Source organism: Lycorma delicatula, chromosome 1, assembly GCF_047948215.1.
Source record: "Lycorma delicatula isolate Av1 chromosome 1, ASM4794821v1, whole genome shotgun sequence".
NCBI classification, from domain to species: domain Eukaryota; kingdom Metazoa; phylum Arthropoda; class Insecta; order Hemiptera; family Fulgoridae; genus Lycorma; species Lycorma delicatula.
The window spans coordinates 178,759,127-178,781,785 of NC_134455.1; the positions used below are offsets into that span (position 1 = coordinate 178,759,127).

General features: G+C 29.9%; 1 protein-coding gene across 3 annotated transcripts in view; it reads right to left on the minus strand.

Moving 5' to 3' along the window:
• Positions 1–8,913: 8,913 nt before the first annotated feature.
• The window catches only part of Mtl (Rac family small GTPase Mtl), a 51,972-nt gene continuing 38,226 nt past the window's right edge, over positions 8,914–22,659 (minus strand). The window contains exon 6 of one of the 3 annotated variants that reach the window (XM_075354789.1): positions 8,914–9,124. In XM_075354789.1, coding sequence (XP_075210904.1) covers positions 9,047–9,124 — 78 coding nt within the window. In that variant the 3' untranslated portion in view covers positions 8,914–9,046. The remainder of the gene's footprint in view (positions 9,125–22,659) is intronic. The other 2 variants (XM_075354788.1, XM_075354787.1) reach the window with 2 other exon arrangements.

Sequence of the window (22,659 nt, forward strand, 5' to 3'; positions counted from 1 at the left end):
TAATTTTTTTTACCAACATGATTTGCATAATCCTCTTTAGTAACAGAATTATGCCCATAAAAATTCAATTTCTGAAGGTACCAAGGCACCAGCTCATGACTTGAGCTGGTGCTTTTATAATAGAGCCATAGCTAACAAAATCAAACCAGGATCTCATAAACAGAATATTAAAACGCCTTTGAACATGGAAATTTTAAAACCAATAGCTACAGTTTATGATAGACTAGTAGATGAAAATTTGTTTAACAGGTGCCTCAAAGGTCCGACACAAAACCAAAATGAAAGCTTGCATAATTTTATTTGGAGGCACTGTAATAAATCTTGGAGTGCTTCAAAGAGACTTGTTGAAATTGATGTGGCTGAAGGAATAACTGAATATAACTTTAGAATTAAGTGCGCCATTGATTCAATGAAAAAAAAATTAAAAAAATAGGCATTTGTCCTGGAAAACAAACAAGTATTTTGAGTCGACGAAGAGACAATAGGTGCAAGCGAAAAATGATGGCTATGTCAGCAGAATTCCAGAACAGAAGAAAAATATTACAACTGGAAAGAGTAAAATCAGAAGAAAAAAGACGAGAGGAAGAAGGTCTGACAAACAGAGGTGAAGAGTTTTAACTGTGATTATAATTAAAAAAATAAAATTTTGATTCTTCGTTTTCTGTACTTTCATTTTGTTCATGTATTGCATTGTTAGAAAGACCATATCTTATCATCTATGCTAACTAGTCATAATTTTTTTTCTAAATGTTGAGAATCTGATGATCTATGATCCCATTGAAGCAGTTTATCAATTTTTAATGAAGATAATTTTATAAAAAAAATACATAACAAAAGAAAAAGTAAATATAAATTCATAACAATTTTTTGAGGAAGAATTTGAGAAAAACTTGTCAATGGAATCATATAACAATGTACATTTTATCTTTAAAATGACTCCTTTTTTGAAATGATTGGATCAAAAGTTTTAATGCTCTACTGTTTCTATGAAAGGTCTCAATTTTGCACTTCATCTCTATAAAGGTGAAGGTGATGAATATTTTCAAGTTTCTAATACAAGTATTATTTGCTTCATATCCCTAGGAACTAATGAAAAAAAATTAATTTTTTGGGTAAACTCTTCCCTCTTAATAAAATGTTTATTTTATAAGGAATTAATTAGTATTTTATGTGAATGTAGCATGAGGAAAAGTTACTACAAACTTATGAAAGGCAAACAAAAAACTTGTAATTATTCTTCTGTTACCACTTATTTTGTAAAAGAGAAAAGAAAAAAAAATGGTATTTTTTTTATAAAACCAAGTTAATAAAGAATTCCATATTTATAAATTTTTATGAAAGTTTAGAATATGGAACGCTTGCAAATAAGTCAGTGTAAAGAAACCAATTTGCTAGAAGCACCTACTTAAAAACAAGCAGTTGTAAGAAGGTAAATAAAAGAAAGTATGCATTTTTATGAAAAGATCAACTAATTTCTTGAAGTATATTTTTTTGGTGGGTGGAACTACGATTAAAAATTAGAACTTACAAGATTATTAGGAGTAAAACAGCAGCACCTTTGAAAGTAGAGGTTTCAATTAATTTTTTCAAAACTTTCACCTCAATTCTTTTTTTTCTGTTTTGCCTTTGGAACCACCAAGGTATTACTTCAGAGGATGATATGTATGAATGTAAATGAAGTGTAGTCTTGTACAGTCTCAGGCCTACCATTCCTGAGATGTGTGGTCTCACTCTCACTTATTGAAACTTGAAGTTTTTCCATAATATTTTTTTAAAAGAGATGTTATAAGAACAGAAATATCTTTCAACCCTTATCAAAGGAACAGAAGTTATCCTTTAATGTTTCTGATAAATCTTTGTGCAAATATTTTAAAATGCTATAATTTGAACCATGTTCAGTATGTTTGGCTTACGACACAGTAACTAAGAAATAATTTTGCCAATTTTAGAATTCATTCAAAAAACCGTTACAGATCATTATTTTATGTTAAGTGATGAGGAAAAAAATAGATAAATAAATAAAGTTAGGTCAGAAAGGTTATAGTAGTTAACAACCTAGGGTTATATAAATCCTTGGATCTGTACTAAGGAAAGTATTGAAGAAAAGATTTCAGCAATATAATTTGCTAGCTTTTTAACTAATTTACTGTATAATCCACAAAACAGTTTTTCAATAAACTATTAATGATATTTCAACAAAGAAGAAATTGTTTTATTAAAAAAAGAAGTGTAGCCATATATTTTATCAATTTTACTAAATAAGCAGGCTATTGTCAGATTCTTCTACCTCCATAAATCAGTTACAATAGCTAATATATCAGATCTACCATTTCATCCTGATCTGCATGTAAACAAAAACAAATACATTTAATTTTTTTATGAACTACCAACTATACATGAATTTATCTCGAGTTGAAATAATCACTGGCTTAGTGGTTCATACAAAAATTAATTCTAAGTTCATTGAACCTTTTTCTACATTAAACCTACATTTCTTAAAAAAAAAGTGTTTGAACAATTCTGATACAAATAGCAAACACAAAAATAAACAATCTATTACTCAAACTGCATAAAAAGTAAGACAAAATTTCATTAATAATAAAAAAAGTCATGGCAAAGTACACATTTTAAAATAAGATAGGCATAATAAAAAAGTTAAGTTCTAATTACTTAAAAAAAGTTATTACTATAATTCAATATAAAAACAATTTAAAAAAAGTAACTATATATATATACATATAAATGATTAGTCTATTAAAATGCTGACATCATTCACCAGGATGAAAAAATAATTGATAAAATTAATTAACACACAGGATATTAAACTAAAACAAAAACGATTTTAACTTTCATTTTTTAGAGGAAAACACCAAAAATAATAATTGCAAATTATGATAAATAGGACTCAACTGCTAACATAACAATAAAATATTATTAGACAAACAAGATAAAAAAACAAATATTAAATAAAAATTGTATATAGTACCGTCCTGTTTCACACAAAACACACAAGACCAATATTAAATTTGATTTTTGGTAGCAGTATAAGCCTCTCTTAATTTATCAATAATATACATATTAATGAATATTACAACACAATTCTGTAGTACAGGGCTCTAGATTATAATAAAAATACTTACAATTTATTTTTATCTGGTTTTAAAACTGTAATTAAATTTTAATAATTTAGAACCAAAAGCATTGTTTTTCTGTAACAGATAATAATCCCAGCTAATGACACTATTTAAGACTGAAAATACATTTTTATATAATATCGTCTGATACCAATAATATTTTACAATTATTAGAACAGAAAGCTATTTATCCCAGCAGTTGAAGCTTATTATCATTGTCAAACTTTCAGCCAATTCATTAATGTGATGAAATAGGGTGAGCATTGCTTGAACAGTGTAGAGAAAATTTCGGCTCGGGTTGTATCCAACTCAAGCATGTTGAAAAAAAAAATCAGTAAATAGTTGAGAAAATCATTGATTCAGTCCAAATATCAAAATTAGTAGACGAAATAACTATGTGTGGCATACAGTAGTTACTGTATTCTTATGAGAAAGCATTAATTGGCAAAGATAAACTAACTGGAGGAAATACTATGAGGGAGTGTTATTAAGCCTTTGCTTTTCTCATTTTACCTAATTCCTGATTTAAAACACTTAAGATTTATCAAAATTGATTATTTTATATGTAACTGACCTGATTTTCTAATCTGTCTTCAATATTAACAATGTTTTTTCCAGTACGAAGGAAAAATGACACAAAATAATGAAGATTTTTCTACAAAAAGTGCGAAGCAGTGATGAAACATCTTTTTTAAAAACAAATTCTTATTTCAACTATATTAGGCAGTAGTAGCCATTCACAATTTACAGTCAAGAACTGGGTTCTAGATTTAGATTTAGAACAAGATATATAAGCAATGAAGACAAAAAATCTTCTTTTTTTGCAGAAAGTTTAGATGCCTTTCATTCCATAATCCTGAATTAAGTTGTAGCTCCAAAAGCTATATCAAACCAAATTTGGTATTATGCACGACGTTGGCATCTGTTTTCCGAAAAAAAAAAGAAAGTAATTTTACTAATGGATTAATTGAAAAAGGGATATGTCCATCACATTAAAACATCATATTTCTTTTCAACATACTGAAAGCACCTTGTCTACAAATATTGAGGGAAGGTTTAAACAAAAATCTTATTTCTTGAAGGCACTGTCTGCTACAGAAATTGGAAGATTTCACTTTGAAATCTGTAACACCCACCCTAATCAACCTCCATTTTGGTTCTTATGGAGTACTATGTGTTTCTTTACCTCAAAGACATTTCGAGGAAGACTTTTACAAGTTCTAAGTAGGCCACATTAGAAGTGGACTAGTAGTTTGCAGAATCAAATGTGAATTCTTCTTTTGCAAATTAAAGAACAGTGAAACTAAGTCTTAAGTGTGTGTGAAACTAAGAGGATAATATGTAGAGGGAATAATTTTGTTCAGTTCTGCAATTTCTTTTCTTTATAAAGCTGAAATACTTATTTGAGCTTGCACTCATACATTAGACTCTTCAGAGGAAGAGGTAGAAAAACAAACAATTATTTTTTTGCTATAAAAATAATACAGTAAATGTTTAAATAAATACACATTACTTTGCTTTCGGCTCACTACAGAAACATGACAATTAAAATCATACAGCATTAATGCAGCAGGGTGTAATTGGAGGAAATGGTCTGTAACAAAAAATATTTTTACAATAATAGAAAATTAAAAGCCGAAAGAACAAATTCAAATGATACTAAACTATCGCCTTGTATAACAAAATATTAGTGTTATTTGATAAACAGTTAGAATGATGGTAGGGGCTTATAATATTAGATGTTGGATAATAAAAATTAATTTATTTGATCTTTAATAACATTAAACTAAGATGATAAAATGGTAATCACTATATTTAATAAATGTATTAAAGAACTGCATATTGTGCATGATATTAATAATGTTAAATGTATTCCATCTTAATGTCATATCAGGTTAATATGCAAATTTTAAAAGAGATTATTCATGTGAAGTGAAATAACTACTATATTATATTCTGGGGGGGGGAGGGGGTTACTGAAGGCCAGTGGATGAAATTGTAATCAGTCATTACATTCTGATCTATGATACACAGCTCTTAAGTTCAAATGTTGTAGAAGTGTACAACTTACTTTTATTTTTATTTGAAATGCATAATTACTGGCATACTTTAGACATTGGGTCTTCAATTCAAATTAATGGCACAATTTTAATGAGCAGTAAGCTTAATTTTGGACAAAATCAACCATAAAATTAGCAGTAACTGAATGAATATACCATTTTTTTTTTTTCATTAAAATTAATTCTAATACTAATATATACATATAAAACAATGCCCGCTTTGAGTAAATCTAAAACAAATATAATGCTTAACATCAAATTACAATCACATTTATACTTTGTTTGAGAAGTTCAACTTTTATATTCCTTCAGGTAAGCTCAGATGGAGAATAGATTGCACAATTACATTTTACAAATGTTTATGCACTGCAAAAGTTTAAATATAAATCACATAATGAAACAACTATGGTATGCACCATAAAAGAAGCCCAGTTTTTCAGGAAATATATCAACAAACCATTTAAAGGCAACAGAATTTTATGCCAAATTATAGCATTCGTTTCTGCATTATTGTTATAAGTTTCAATTTATTTGAAGTTAACTATAGAAATTATGGGAAAATCACACAGATAAATCACTTGAATTAACAACAGCATGTAAAAAAAAATCATAAAGGAATAAAAAAAAATTACAAAAATATATTTGATTACATATAAAAATTATTTTTTAAAAAAGCTTTTATTTAACTAATATTAATATTAACATTAATAAAAAAAGGAAACAAATTAGAAAAACCCTAAGAATTAAATCAAATTGAGAATTTTAAACAAAAAAATATAATATATTAACAAATATAAAAATGCACTGAAAAGTAAAAAATAAATTATATAAATATCTAATAAATAACCAATAAATAAAAGTAATAATTATTAAATTTTAAAATTAAAAGTAATGAAAATATTTTGTTAAATAAAAGCATGGTGCAGTTTTTATAATTTATTTAAAACAACACAACATTTATTTTTACAACAATTAATCTTCATTTTCATTTTCAATAACGACACGAGGAGGCGGAAAGGTCTGTTGGAATCTCTCCAGTTGAGACTGACTAGCTATAAGTAACAATGTGGGAAAATGCATCCACTCGCTTTCTTTGTACGTGTTCTCACATAGTTGAAGTTCATCTTCGAATTCTGCTTGTAATCTAAGCCAAACTGAATGCACTCTTTCCGCTAAAAGTTTCATTTTAATTAATTATGAATTTTTATTTAACGAATTGATAATTACGATTACAATTATAATAATTAATAATTTTTCAGATTACCGTCAAAATGTAATAACTTTGCGCAAGATTTCTAAATTAAATTTTTATTTTTAATTTTATTAACCCTTAAAGGTCATCTTGGTGCAAATTTGAACCATCAAAGAATTAAAACTTGTTATTTTATTACAAGTATATAATAAGTATATACATATACTAAACAACCTCATTAAACAAAAAATATATTTTAAAATACAGCAAATGTCTATAAATACTTATTCAAAGAGATTGTTATAAAAACTGTGCCATGCTTTTATTTAACTAAATATTTTCATTACTTTTAATTTTAAAATTTAATAATTATTACATTTATTTATTTTTTATTTATTGGTTATTTATTAGATATTTATATAATTTATTTTTTACTTTTCAGTGCATTTTATATTTTAATATATACATTTTAACATATATATTTTTATACATTTTAATATATTATATTTTTTTATTTAAAATTCTCACTTTGATTTAATTCTTATTTTTTACTTTTAAGATGATTTTTCTAATTTGCTTCCTTTTTTTATTAATGTTAATATTAATATTAGTTAATTAAAAGCTTTTTTAAAAAATAATTATTTATATGTAATCAAATATAATTTTGTAATTTTTTTTTGTTTTTTAATTTTTAGTCTTAATGAACAATAAACTTTTTACATCCAAAAAAAAATATTCTTAAAAAGTAAAAATATTTATTTTTACACATTGAAGTTACATAGGTTTACCAAATTTCAATCATTTTCATATGATAGTTCATGAGAAATGAAAATTTTCAAAATTTTCAACTAAATGCACGAATTTAGCGTAGGGGTAGCGTGTGGGGGCATGGGGGTGGGTCATATCAAATTCCGACACCGTAGTGCTGTACTGTCATCGAAGTTACATACGTGTATCAAATTTCATTGATTTTCATACGATAGTTGAGAAAAAAAAATTTTAAGTAACATGCATGAATTTAGCATAGGGGTAGCACATGGAGGTGGTGTGGGGGTGGGTTATATCAAAATGCCGACACTGTAGCATTGTATTGTCATCGAAGTTACATACGTGAATCAAATTTCATTGATTTTCATACTATAGATCAAAAGATATAGCAGTTGCAAGATTTGATTATAACTAAAGCAAGTTAAATAAAAGCTTATAAAAACGAATTTTATTAAAACTGCCTAGAATTGGTAAAATTTCTCTTGCAACTGTAAATTACTGTACAACAGAACATTGTACTTGTTTAGTTATCTGAAGCTTTATAGAATAACTGACTAATTGACATTGGTGGTTTAAAGAGTTCCACTTTAATTATTCTTCCCTTCATATTTCTTTTTCAATCTTGTTAACTAAAATAATAAAACTATGTGCATGGTGTATGTGCTGTTAAAACAGATATTTCTGTTTAAATAACAGTTTTGTATCTTTATTGAAAGTTAAAACAGCAACTATAAAAGAAAATGCCTGCCATATTGAAACTAATTTTTGGAGAAATGATTAGAAATACATTGATGGCAGACAAAACTTCGTTCTCAAAACAACTCATTATTCCTAGTTATCATACTTTAACATGAAGATTTTATATAACTTCTTACAAAACTTATGGAATGTTAAAATTACGCTATCAGCAAAACTATTTGATAGTTGAAAAATTACGTAAATGCAATTTTTCTTTAATTACGCTTCAACTGGGTAACAAATAAGACAGAAATGAACAAAAATTTAAAATTGTATAAACTCAATTTTTGCCATCAACACTTGATAAGAATTACATTTTTTATAACAAAAAATTATATTTGTTAATAACATTGAATATATATATATATTTTAAAAAACAAATTGACTCAGAATTAATAAAATTTAATATTATTATTAGATTATTAGACGTTTTTATTACTATTTACAGTTATTATTATTATTATTACAGCTACATCAGGCTGGTATTGGGACTGAATTTTTCTACACACACACATACTCAGACCTGTCAGTAGCTGGAAAAATGGTGGTGAAAACAATATATATATATATATAGTTGAGTTATATACTATATATATATATATATATATAGTATATAACTCAACTTGATCCACCAAGGTACAGAATTAAATACTTATTACAATAATTGTTAGAACAGAGGTGATATGAGTCTTGAAAAGGTAATTTTAGAAAAATTATATATATAATTCTGATCTTCATCTGAACTTGCCTAAAAAAAAAAACAGAATTTATGTTTATTGAAACTAAAAAATTAAACTTCATTAAAAAATAAGCTGAAATTTAAACAAATATACAATGTTTTAAGCAACAGAAAAAGTGCACCTATAACAAACGCAAATACTAAAATAAATCCATTCATAAATAATAATAATAATCCACAGGATTCAATAAAGATTATTTGCAGTTTCTATAATATAAAAAACTTTTCATGACGTGTGATGTTATTTTATATGTATAGAGCGACAATTATTACAATTATAGTAGTTATATTCCTTATTCATTTATTAATTATTAAGTAATACATAAAAACCTGTTATCCAAAAATATGTACCATTGTACTGCAGCAACTGTACCAAGACAAATTATAAAAGTAGATTGAAAACATTACCGAGCAACTAAAGCAATATACATTTTCGCTGATGACGTTTCTGGGGTTCTGGCCTCAATACTGCTCTCACCGCTTCATCAAACACCTGTTCAATGAAAAAATAACATGAAACCAAGAAAAAAAAATAATTAAAAGAAACATTTAAAATCTTCTACACATTTAAATAAGAATAGTATTGTGTATGATTGTGTAGATAGTTTTTTTAAAACAAATACTGTTGAGCCAATTTCAATCTTTAACAATGTTTGTATTAAACTTTGGGTATTGTTTTAAGGGTAAATTTATTCAGGTTACTTCATTATTCGTTAAGCTGGGTAAAGCTTAAACAGTGGGTGTATCATATTCTACAGTATTAGTTTTCATATGATAATATTTTTAGTTTTTGATTATGTCAATTTCTTTAATAGCTAGTAACATTTCTGCAAATAAAAATCAGAAACATGACAAATTATTTTGGAATTTTATTTAATATCAGGTAAATATTCTAAAAAGTATCAACTATGAAGCTAAAAATATATTCTTTAATGAGCTTTGATATGTAGGGAAGAAGTATAATTTTCATAGTGATCCATTGATCACTAAATACAGAGTGTATCACAAAATTCTCTCGGGACGTTCATAACCTATTCTACTCGTGAAAATAATGGAAAAAGTTCATGTAAACATATGTCCAAACAAAATGCTTTGCTTGTGTGTTATGGCTAGCGAAAGATTTTGCTCGGATTTCAGCTACGCTAGTGAAATGAGATTGTACTGAAATTTTTAGTACGACCTCAAATTAAGGAGAAGAATAAGTGATTTCTTATGGTTTTTGACTTGAAAAATCAAATAAAATAAGGTCCCAGAACCGTAGTTTTTGAGAAATCTGGGCTGAAAACCAAGTTGGATAAAAAATTCTGTTTTTTATGTTTGACATTCAATATTATTGTTAAATGGGTACTTAATATATAAAACTTTTAAACATAACTAGTACAGAATTTAATTCTGAACAAAATGATGTAAGATAAATTGAATAAAATAAAGAAAAGTTATTAAAAATTTGAGTATACGTGAATAGTATAAATGTATGTACAGTATATGTATATACTATGCATATACTATGCTATATATATATATATATATATATATACCAGTTCATAATAAATGCTCAAAAATGAGGTTACCATTTTCAACACATTTCTTGGCATGCTTCCAAACTGCTGTTGTTGCTCTTTTTAGTTCTTTAGGACTGTCCTTAAGATGTTCAGCAACATCCATAATGTGGATAATTAATTCCTCATGAGAAGGTATTTTTGTTTTGTATAAAATCTTTTTCATCCATCCCCAGACGAAAAAATCGAAAGATGTTAGACCAGGTGAACTTGGTGGTAAGGCTAGTGGACCTCTATAACTGAACAATTTTTCAGGGAAATGATTAGAACAAGTGGAAATGGCACAAGAGAAGTGTGGAGGTGCACCATCATTTTGGAAGTGTAGTTTGCGTTTCAGCGTTAGAGGTATGTCTTAAAGCAGCTGCAACAAATACTTCTAGAAGACAGTGCCAGTATACCTCAGCATCTAAGCAGTGAGGTGATATGAACAATGTAACAGGTGATTGTGAAGGCTGGATCATACATTGAGCAAAAATCAGTGTTGAAAATTGCCTTCCACTATTTCATGAGGATTTACTTCTGCCCATGTATGCCATTGCGTAATTTTCTGATGTCATCTCAAGTGAAATTTGCCATGCTGGTAAACAAAGCATACTTATAGAGTTGTCTATTTGTATTTCACCAGTTGCAGAACTCCGAGTGAAGCAGACCATCTCCTGGGTAAATGTTGAACTAGCTGTTTACGATAAGGATAAAGCTTGTTTTGTTAAAGGGTCCTAAAAACCACTGGCTCTAAAACTCTGATCTGCCTAGAACAACAATCTATACAGACGCCTGAACTGCATAGATAATAATTCCATCAATAATAGCGTTGTGTTGGACAGATTGTTTGTAGCTGGTATGAATACTTGGTAATGAACCTGTTTCCCAAAGATTACGAGAAGTAGCCCTAATTGTTTTGTGATCTGGAATCCTGAGATTCGGGAAACATTTCATATTCTACTGGAGCAATACCATTACACACACCCAAAATGAATAACACATCAGCATATTCCTCTGTTACAAATAAGTATGACATTAATGGCAAACTGATCATGTTCAAACTAAAATTTACAGAAAACCTTTGCTAATAACAGCACATTTCACAGTACCCGATATACTTAATATATCTTACAGAATTAATTAAACACCAATACACTATTGCGCATTGTTGATAAGCTGTTATTTTATTGCCAACTTTGAAATAATAATTTTTTATTTTACAATTGTGTAACTTCCTGTTTTATTTTTTTAATTTTTTTAACTTTAAATTTTGTTTTTACAAAATTTTCACATTACCAACAAAGAATTTGGTTTTTGTTTACATTAAATAAGTACTTTTTTGACAAATGTACAATTATTCTCTTTCTAAATAAAATGAGAATTTTTCTAACTTTTCTTAGTTTTATTCAACTTATTTTACACTACTATGTTCAGAATTAATTCTCTATTTATTAAAAAATGATCTATATTTATTATAAAATGAAACATATAATACTCTTGGTCTAGTGTACTGTTTCTAAATAAAATTCAAACTTTTCTACTTTTTCTTTGTTTTATTCAATTTAACATTTATTTCACCATTTTGTTCAAAATTAAATTTTCTACAACTTTTGTTTAAAATTTTTATGTTTTTATTTCCCATTAAATAAAGTTATTGTATGTCAAACTAAATTACATGGTTTTTACCCCAATTTATTGGTTTTCACCTCCAGATTTCTCAAAAACTACTGCAAATATGGTTCTGGGGCTTATTTTATTCAATTTTTCAGGCCATAAACCATCACTAATTCTGCCCCTTAATCTCAATTCCCTCCTCTATGAATCATGAGACCTTGCTGTTGGTGAGGGGGCTTGAGTGCTCAGGGATACAGAGTAGCTGGATCGAAGGTGCAACCATATCGGAGAGGTATCTGTTGAGAGCCAGACTAAGGAATGATTCCTGAAAGAGGGCAGCAGCTCTTTCAGTAGTTGTTAGGGGCGTGAGTCAGAATGACTTAAACGGCCATATCAACATCACTCAGTCCTCTGAGTACTGCGCAGCTGAAAGCAATGGATAACTACAGCTGCTTTTTTTCCAAGAAAATGTGGCTCTCTGCATTTTCAAATAGCAATGATGGCCTCCATCATTTTACCAACGAAGGCGCCTCGCCTTCGTTGGTAAAATATTCCGGAGGTAAACTAGTCCTCCGTTCGGATCTACGGGTGGGAACTACTAAGGACGGGGTCACCAGAAAATTAAAAAATAACATTCTACAAATTGGAGCGTGGAATGTTAGAAGTTTAAAAAAGGTTGGTAGGCTAGAAAATTTAAAAAGGGAAATGGATAGGATAAATGTGGATGTAGTAGGAATTAGTGAGGTTCAGTGGGAAGAGGAAGGCGACTTTCGGTCAGGTGATTTTAGAATAATTAACTCAGCTTCAAATAATGGGCAGGCAGGAGTAGGTTTCATAATGAACAAGAAGATAGGGAAGAGAGTAGAGTATTTCAAAATGCATAGCGATAGAATCATTGTAATAAGGATAAAATCAAAACCTAAACCGACGATTGTTAACGTCTATATGCCTACAAGCGCCCATGATGATGATGAGGTAGAGTGTGTATACGAAGAGATTGATGAAGCAATTAAACACGTAAAAGGAGATGAAAATTTAATAATAATTGGAGATTGGAATGCAAGCATTGGAAAAGGCAAGGAAGGAAATATAGTGGGTGAATACGGGCTGGGCAAAAGGAATTAAAGAGGGGACCGACTTATAGAGTTTTGCACGAAGTATAATTTAGTAATTGCCAACACCCAATTTAAAAATCATAATAGAAGAATATACACTTGGAAAAAGCCAGGCGATACTGCAAGGTATCATGATAGATTATATCATGGTTAAGCAAAGATTTAGAAATCAACTCGTTGACTGCAAAACTTACCCTGGGGCAGACATTGATAGCGACCATAATTTGGTGATAATGAAATGTAGATGGGGTTTAAAAACCTGAAGAACAGGTGTCAGATGAATCAGTGGAATTTAGAGAAGCTTGAGGAAGAGGAGGTAAAGAAGATTTTTGAGGAGGACATTGCAAGAGGTCTGAGTAAAAAAGATAAGGTAGAAAATGTAGAAGAAGAATGGGAGAATGTTAAAAAGGAAATTCTTAAATCAGCAGAAGCAAACTTAGGCGGAATAAAGAGAACTGGTAGAAAACCTTGGGCTTCAGACGATATATTGCAGCTGATGGATGAACGTAGAAAATATAAGAATGCTAGTGATGAAGAAAGTAAAAGGAACTATCGGCAATTAAGAAATGCTATAAACAGGAAGTGAAAACTGGCGAAAGAAGAGTGGATTAAAGAAAAGTGTTCAGAAGTGAAAAGAGAAATGAACATTGGTAAAATAGACGGAGCATACTGGAAAGTTAAGGAAAATTTTGGGGTACATAAATTAAAATCTAATAATGTGTTAAACAAAGATGGTACACCAATATATAATACGAAAGGTAAAGTCGATAGATGGGTGGAATATATTGAAGAATTATACGGAGGAAATGAATTAGAAAATATTGTTATAGAGGAAGAACAGGAAGTTGAGGAGGATGAAATGGAAGAAACAATACTGAGATCTGAATTTAAGAGAGCATTAAAAGATTTAAATGGCAGAAAGGCTCCTGGAATAGAAGGAATACCTGTAGAATTACTGCGCAGTGCAGGTGAGGAAGCGATTGATAGATTATACAAACTGGTGTGTATAATATTTATGAAAAAGGGGAATTTCCGTCAGACTTCAAAAAAAGTGTTACAGTCATGATACCAAAGAAAGCTGGGGAAGATAAACGTAGTCATGCATCAAAAATCTTAACTAGAATTCTATACAGAAGAATTGAGAAGAGAGTGGAAGAAGTGTTAGGAGAAGACCAATTTGGTTTCAGGAAAAGTATAGGGACAAGGGAAGCAATTTTAGGCCTCAGATTAATAGTAGAAGATTAAAGAAAAACAAACCAACATACTTGGCGTTTATAGACCTAGAAAAGGCATTCGATAACGTAGACTGGAATAAAATGTTCAGCATTTTAAAAAAATTAGGGTTCAAATACAGAGATAGAAGAACAATTGCTAACATGTACAGGAACCAAACAGCAACAGTAACAATTGAAGAACATAAGAAAGAAGCCGTAATAAGAAAGGGAGTCCGACAAGGATGTTCCCTATCTCCGTTACTTTTTAATCTTTACATGGAACTAGCAGTTAATGATGTTAAAGAACAATTTAGATTCGGAGTAACAGTACAAGGTGAAAAGATAAAGATGCTACGATTTGCTGATGATATAGTAATTCTAGCCGAGAGTAAAAAGGATTTAGAAGAAACAATGAACGGCATAGATGAAGTCCAACGCAAGAACTATCGCATGAAAATAAACAAGAACAAAACAAAAGTAATGAAATGTAGTAGAAATAACAAGGATGGACCACTGAATGTGAAAATAGGAGGAGAAAAGATTATGGAGGTAGAAGAATTTTGTTATTTGGGAAGTAGAATTACTAAAGATGGACGAAGCAGGAGTGATATAAAATGCCGTATAGCACAATCTAAACGAGCCTTTAGTAAGAAATATAATTTGTTTACATCAAAAATTAATTTAAATGTCAGGAAAAGATTATTGAAAGTATATGTTTGGAGTGTCGCTTTATATGGAAGTGAAACTTGAACAATCAGAGTATCTGAGAAGAAAAGATTAGAAACTTTTGAAATGTGGTGCTATAGGAGAATGTTAAAAATCAGATGGTGGATAAAGTGACAAATGAAGAGGTATTGCGGCAAATAGATGAAGAAAGAAGCATTTGGAAAAATATAGTTAAAAGAAGAGACAGACTTATAGGCCACATACTAAGGCATCCTGGAATAGTCACTTTAATATTGGAAGGACAGGTAGCAGAAAAAAATTGTGTAGGCAGGCCACGTTTGGAATATGTAAAACAAATTGTTAGGGATGTATGATGTAGAGGGTATACTGAAATGAAACGACTAGCACTAGATAGGGAATTTTGGAGAGCTGCATCAAACCAGTCAAATGACTGAAGACAAAAAAAAAATCTCAATTCACCGGGGTAGCATTAACTCTTTCTTTTTCCTGTTTAGCCTCCGGTAACTACTGTTTAGATAATTCTTCAGAGGATGAATGAGGATGATATATATGAGTGTAAATGAAGTGTAGTCTTGTACATTCTCAGTTCGACCATTCCTGAGATGTGTGGTTAATTGAAACCCAACCACCAAAGAACACCGGTATCCACGATCTAGTATTCAAATCTGTGTAAAAATAACTGGCTTTACTAGGACTTGAATGCTGTAACTCTCCACTTCCAAATCAGCTGATTTGGGAAGACGCATTAACCACTAGACCAACCCGGTGGGTTGGGGTAGCATTAACTGTGGTAAACATTCAGAGGGTCATAAGAAAGGTGCAATTAAAATTTTATAGTTTTTGGTTTGGTAGTTTTTGTAGTTACTAGGAACAAACAAGAAATACATCTCTTTAAACAGTAGTAAGATAAAGATTTTATCATTGTGTTAAACATAAATAAGTGGAAAACGTTTGAAACAGTTAGATAATTAATATATATAGTTTGATAGCTTACCAAATTTTAGTGAATATTCAATTAAATAATGATGTTATGCATCTTAAAAAGAAAACTCTTAGCAACACATGCATTTACACATATTCTATGCATTTATATTTTTATTTTATTATTTGTAATGCTAAAGAAAATTTATTATTAGATAAATAGAGCTAAATTATTTGTCTGGTTGGATAATTTCATTACTGAAGACTTTTAGAGAATATTACCTAATTTAATCATGAGATTAATATTTCATGATTAAATTAGGTAATATTCTAAAAATAAATATATATTATTGTAATATATATAAATATGTATTATTTAAAAATAAATATATATTTATTTTTAAATATTATTAGATATAAAGTTCCATGTGTTCAATTTCTGTTCACAAATAAATTATTATTGAATTTATATATTTATCTTTTAGTAATTTTTTAATCATGTTATTTATTTTACTTCTTATTTTAATTACACTGGTCAACAGGATTTTTATCTCACGAGCACCAAAAGGTGTATTTAATACAGTCTTTCATCCTGTTGGTGATTTTACCATCACCAATTTTTTTTTTTATTTGAATTTTTTAAAACATTTTAAAACGTTTTTTGTCTATTTGCCCACCCTCAAGTAAAAGCTCCTGGAGCATTGTAAATATGATAAAACCAAATAAGCTAATTCAAAGGGTAGCGTTGCTACTGTTGTGCAGGTTCAGACGTGTATAGACATGTACAAACATGAACTAGTGTAGCACACATTCATCAAAACGATACCAGTTGTGAGATACTAGTGAATCAGTAAACACATCATTGCGAGTGCTTTGTGTGTCTGAATTATTGTATATTACATATTTACAACTTTATTTCTTTTAATTAGTTGTTAGTTACAGAATGCCTAGTTTTTTAAAAATATCCTAACAATTTTTGTTATATATGTGGTGAAGTGAAGTTCAAGTCCCAAAGGCAAAACCTTACTCCATTAGTAAAAAAGTGTTATGAACTTTATTTTCAGTGTAAAGTCGGGGACCACACAAGGGCCTGGGCTCCACATATCTGTTGTTTATTATGTTCTAGGCTTCTCACTGCATGGAAAAATGGCCACGTCACATGCCACTTGCTATCCCTATGATTTGGAGGGAACCCAAAGATCACTCTTCTGACTGTTATTTCTGCTTAACAAGCAATAAAGGGATTATGTCAAACAGTGACGTACGCAGAATTTTGTTAAGGGGGGTCATTATTAAAGCTGTTTACAATTGTCATCAATATTTTAAATTTTGTGTGCTATTTTATTATTATATCATGTTACGATATATTTATTTTACAAAGTTTGAATATAACAAATTCATAAATACCCTAATAAAATCTTCTATAATGTAGATTTTTTACAGCCTTAGGATACAATTTTTTTTAACAACTTTTAACATCTATTTGATTTGTATAATAAAAATTCATGTGTCAGTGACACATGCCATTAATACACTTAGGCTACAGAATAATCATATATTTTAGTCAATGATTATTTGTATACAATAGCTAAGACATTTTACATAACATATAATATCCATGGAAGCAATTAAATATTTAATAATATTTCAATTTTAATATTTAATAAATAAATCAAACACATGTCAATATGGAACACACTGAGGTTGAAGAATGAAACTGGCACTGATGAATCCACATTCTATGAAGGAATTTGAATAAAGAACTGAATGCAGTTGTCTCAAATCAGCACTCTACTATAATGTATTATTGTTTTGAAAAAATCATTGTTTAAAAAGAGTACTGGTAGTTAAATTAATATAGTATTTCTATGTACAAAACCTACGCTACATTATGTTACATTCAGAAATTTCAACATTCACAATACGTTGTCTAAATGTTTCTTTTTCATTAGTTCAGTTAACATATCTTCTGCAGTTGGAGTGTAGTTTCTATGTATGTTTAAGAGTGCTAATCCATTCAAATGTGTATTTCTAGTAGAATTACGCAAATAGGTTTTTAGGCGGCATAATGTTGAGATACATCATTCATTTGTATATGTGGACACTGGGAGTGCGGTTAGTATCACTAACAAAGTGAATATATTTGGCATTATGTTGGTTGGGATTGCACATAGTTAACACATATATAGGCCGTTTTCGGTTGGTCTCCCTTCTCAAGATGTGCAATTTTTCTGTACCATAATTTTAATTATCAGGTCTTCTTGGCAACTGCTTCTTTTATCATTGGCATAGAATTCTGTGAGCAAAGTGAAAGCATAAACTTAAGACGGCAGGGACAGAAGGTTTGGGTTTGAAGATAAAAGGCCCTGGAAGTCTTTCAATTTTCCTTCTGTTTCAAGAAACGCGAATCTAGTTGGGACATGAAGGTATCCAGAAATGGAATAAAAGTAGACATGAAAGTAAAGTTCTGGCATCATTGATGGTAAGTCCAAGTTTACATGGTTTTTTGCTCGCGCTGCCATATGAGGAATTTGAATGGAGGATTCCCAACCTATTCCAGACTTTAGAAACACAAATGAAAATTTTGGAAAATTCTACATCAACATTTTTATATATACAATTCATTTCACTATTAATATCTTCAGCAAGGTTTACTGCTTCCACGAGATCAATAGTTGAATTCTGCAGGGATTTACACAATGAGAGACTTAAAGAAAACAGTCTCTGAATACAAAACAGCGATTACACAAATTGACAGTGAGTCAAAGCATATAAAAGTGAATTTGCTTGTGAGAATGAGTCTTTGTCAATTCATTCTGATATGCTTTGAAGGGTTGCAATAATAGTGTCATACAATTCCACCACTGCGGCCATGGAATTATACCTTTCCAACCAACGTGTTGCGCAAAGTTGAATGAGTTTTTCAGGGTGTGAAGTTGTAGTTTCCATTTCACTTATCGTCAATTTTAAAAGATGTTACCTTTTAGGGGTATTAAGAAATTTGTACAGACTCAATATTGTACCCATACAGTTTCTAATGGCAGTTACTTCACAAGCACTGGATACAGCTAGTTGAGGCTGTGTGCTGAGCAGTAGACATATAAAGCTGACAGAATTATTTCCTTTACATGTAGCTGGACTCAGTTTATTTTTCTTGATATGGACATAGCTGTCATACCCTTGACCATGAGTCTTATTTATGTTTACATTTAATGAACGCAACTTGTCCAATATCGCTGTTGCAATTCCTTTTCTGGTCACATCATACGAGGTGCTACCCAAAAGTTCGGGGAATTTGAATTTCGCACACGAACCATTGCTGGTACGACCTGCTGCCGCTAGATGTGGCTAACAGTACTCTTTTTGAATCAGTGTTCCAACAGTTCTGACAGTGAAAGGCTGTATTGTTGACTTTCGTGCGGTTGTGTAACATTGTGTTTTACTGCTTCGGCGAAGTTCTAAATGGCAGATTTTAAAGAGCAAAGAACCTGCATCAAATTTTGCTTCATGCTTAAAAAAACTGGTGCAGGAACCCATCGCATGCTTATGGAAGCATTTGGTGACAACGCTATGATTAAAAGTAAAACTTTTTTGTGGTACTAATGATTCAAAGATGGACGAACAACAGTCGATGATGATGAGTGTTCAGGAAGACCATCAACAAGCGCAACACCGGAAAACATCATGAAAGTGCGAGAGGCTATTGTTGCAGATCGTAGACCAACAATCCATGATGTTTGTGCAATCGTACAAATGTCATATGGGCCCGTGCAACACATCTTGTCGGACAATTTGAAAATGAGACGCATTGCTGCAAAATTCGTACCGAGACTGTTGAACAGCGACCAGAAACAAAATTGCGTAGGTGTCTGTAGTGAATTGAAAAATTCAGCAAGAGATGACCCTAACTTCATATCCAACATCATAACCGGTGATTAGACATGGGTGTACAGATATGAACCTGAAACTAAGCAGCAGTCATCGCAGTGGAAGTTGCCAAGTTCACCGCGGCCAAAAAAAGCACGCCAAGTTCACAGCAATGTGAAGTCCATGATGATTGTTTTTTCGACGTCAAAGGCATTATCCATAAGGAATTTGTTCCTTTATGTGAAAGCATTAGGCGCAAACGTTTAGATGTGTAAGGTAACAACAACTGGATTCTGCACCATAATGCGCCCGTGCACACGTTGCTAGCCATTCGGAATTTCTTGGCTTCCAAAAAGACTGTAGTGATTCCCCACCCACCCTATTCGCCTGACCTTGCCCCGTGGGACTTTTCTCTCTTTCCGAAAATAAAATTTCAATTGAAAGGCTGTCGTTTTAACACAATTAAGGAGATTCAGGAAGAAACACAGAACGTGCTTTGAACACTTACACCTGCAGACTTCCAGGGATGCATGGAATCATGGGAAACGCTGGGATCACTGTATCAATGCCCAAGGCGATTACATTGAAGGAGACAGTGGAAATTATAAGTTATGGTAAGCTATTTTATTTTTATGGTAAAATTCCTCAAACTTTTGGGTAGCACCTCATATAATAGTACGAATTGTAGAAAGTTTTCCTTCACAGTGATCTCTATCAACATAACCAACATACAGTGATAATTGTTCTAAGTCTGATATCTCATCTGTAAGAATATAGAAGCAACTGGAGGCATTAAGTTCTTTCACGAGATTTTAAATAATCAGATCATTGCTTCAATTATTTCATTCTGTATTCTAGGACTGGTGTACTGCGCATTCCCAACACTACGCATCAACATATTTTTTAATATAGTGTCAGTCTCATTTTGAAAGCGAAGAAGTGTCCTGAAATTGCCATCATTTTCCTCTGGTTCTTGGTCGACTTTGACCTCCATTTGTCCCAAATCCCTATTGCCTCGCAGAGCGACACATTGTTTCCTCGCAGAACAAAATACTCTCAATAATAGGGATAAAATTTTTTCTGTTCTCCAGTTTCTTTTAAGTTGTTGCAGTAATTATTAGAACATCTATAAACTTTTTCTTTCGACATGAACATTTGCAATTTTAAGAAAAAATCTTTTCTATGAAAAATTTACAATATTATTGAATATGATAAAAATGAGATACTGATTGATAATAATAATTATTTGACTGCTCTAATGAAACTGAAGTGAGTATTATCTATCACTATATGGCTCCTGCATAAGCATCCATAAAATATTCATGCAACACGGTCTACAGATATGGTTTTTTAAAACCTGCAAAATAATTACAGTAATCTAATTATAAACTATAAAAAAAAAACTTCAATAATCTACAGACGGAAGCAGCTATTATTTAAGATAAAAATATTGCTCACCAAATACTTTTTCTGAATGATAAAAAAATGTTTAATCAAATTGAATTTGATTTAATACAATACACCTCATACAATATATCTAACAGGTAATAATATAATATGATTATTATATTATCAAATGTAATAAATTTAAATTTGAAAACACAGTATTATCTTTAAATTATGTGTTATTGTTGAGCAATAAATTGCGACATTTCTGACCTATCTGTTAGTACCAAAATCATCTTGGCAACAGTGTCCTTAGTACTGAATGGACACAATTTTCAGCTTAAAAGAATTGTTTGGTTCAAAAACAATCATAACTATCCTATTATGAATCAGTTCAAAAGTAAATACCATTTTCATTTGAATAGTAAGAAAAATAAGTGAGACTTAAACAATAACATGAATTGAAAAGATCATATCTATCATTATAACAGAAAACAATTCACTATAATGTGCATCTAATGTCAGCATCAGGTAATTTATTCTTAATACATGAAAAGTGTTGCACTAATTCCTAATCTAGGGTGAAACATCTATTCTATTTTTATTCTATGCTTTGACTTCAAATGATTGGGGCCAGATATAAATGCTTTTGTTGTTAATAATTTAGAAAGTATCAATCTATATTAAAGTACAGTTTATGGGTTTTATATAACTTTTTTTTCTATAAATGCATAATTTTAGTGATGAAAGATGATATCCTTGAATCAGATGAATGTTTTTCTTCATAATTTTTTAAGATTATTCATTAGTTAAATTTTACTTTTTACTTATTTCATACACTTGTTTATGCATTTAATTTATTGTTTTACTTGAATTTAATTTATTGTTGAAAGATCAGTCTTTCAACAGAAATTTTTTTTCATTTTTGTGGAAATAAGGAAGTAGTTGTATATAAGTGGTATATTTTTGTTGAGGCTATTCTGAACAATTTAACCAGAAAGTCCTAAGAAAATACTTACATTCTTGTTGGGTTGGCAAGATATAAGATCTTGTCTTTTGATATAAGATCTTCTTACGCTTTTGTGTAAGTAAATAAATTTTTATATTTAGCTAGCCTACTTTATCGGCTGATATTTTACATGTAATTTCTTATTAATAAGCTATTGTTCAGTATAGTTTTACATCTCTTTCTGTCATGTACACTTTCACCAACAACGTAATCTTTATTTAATATAAAACTGAAATTTATAAACATGTAATGGTCATTATAACTTATTAAAATTAATACTTAATCATCATCTGAACAATGACTTTGCTGGTTTCATATTTTGTAATAAATAAAATTCATTGTTCATATGAGATTAAGTATCAATTTTAATAAGTTATAAGTTAATATAGAATAATTACACATGAGGTATTAAACCGAAGTGGTTAGTTATTCAAACAATTATAATTTATTACAGATAACTGATCAGTAATTTTCAAATAAAATATTTAGTTTTATAGTTATAAGTAATTTCAAACAGGAAATTTTGAGACAGGAATAAATGTATGTGACAAGAATAGTTATTAGACAATAAACTAATAATTTTCATAATTCTAGGCATTAATAATAATTTTATACATTACTTAAATGAGCATTCATTTACTGCAGCAAGTATCGGCATGTATTTTCATTTTCAT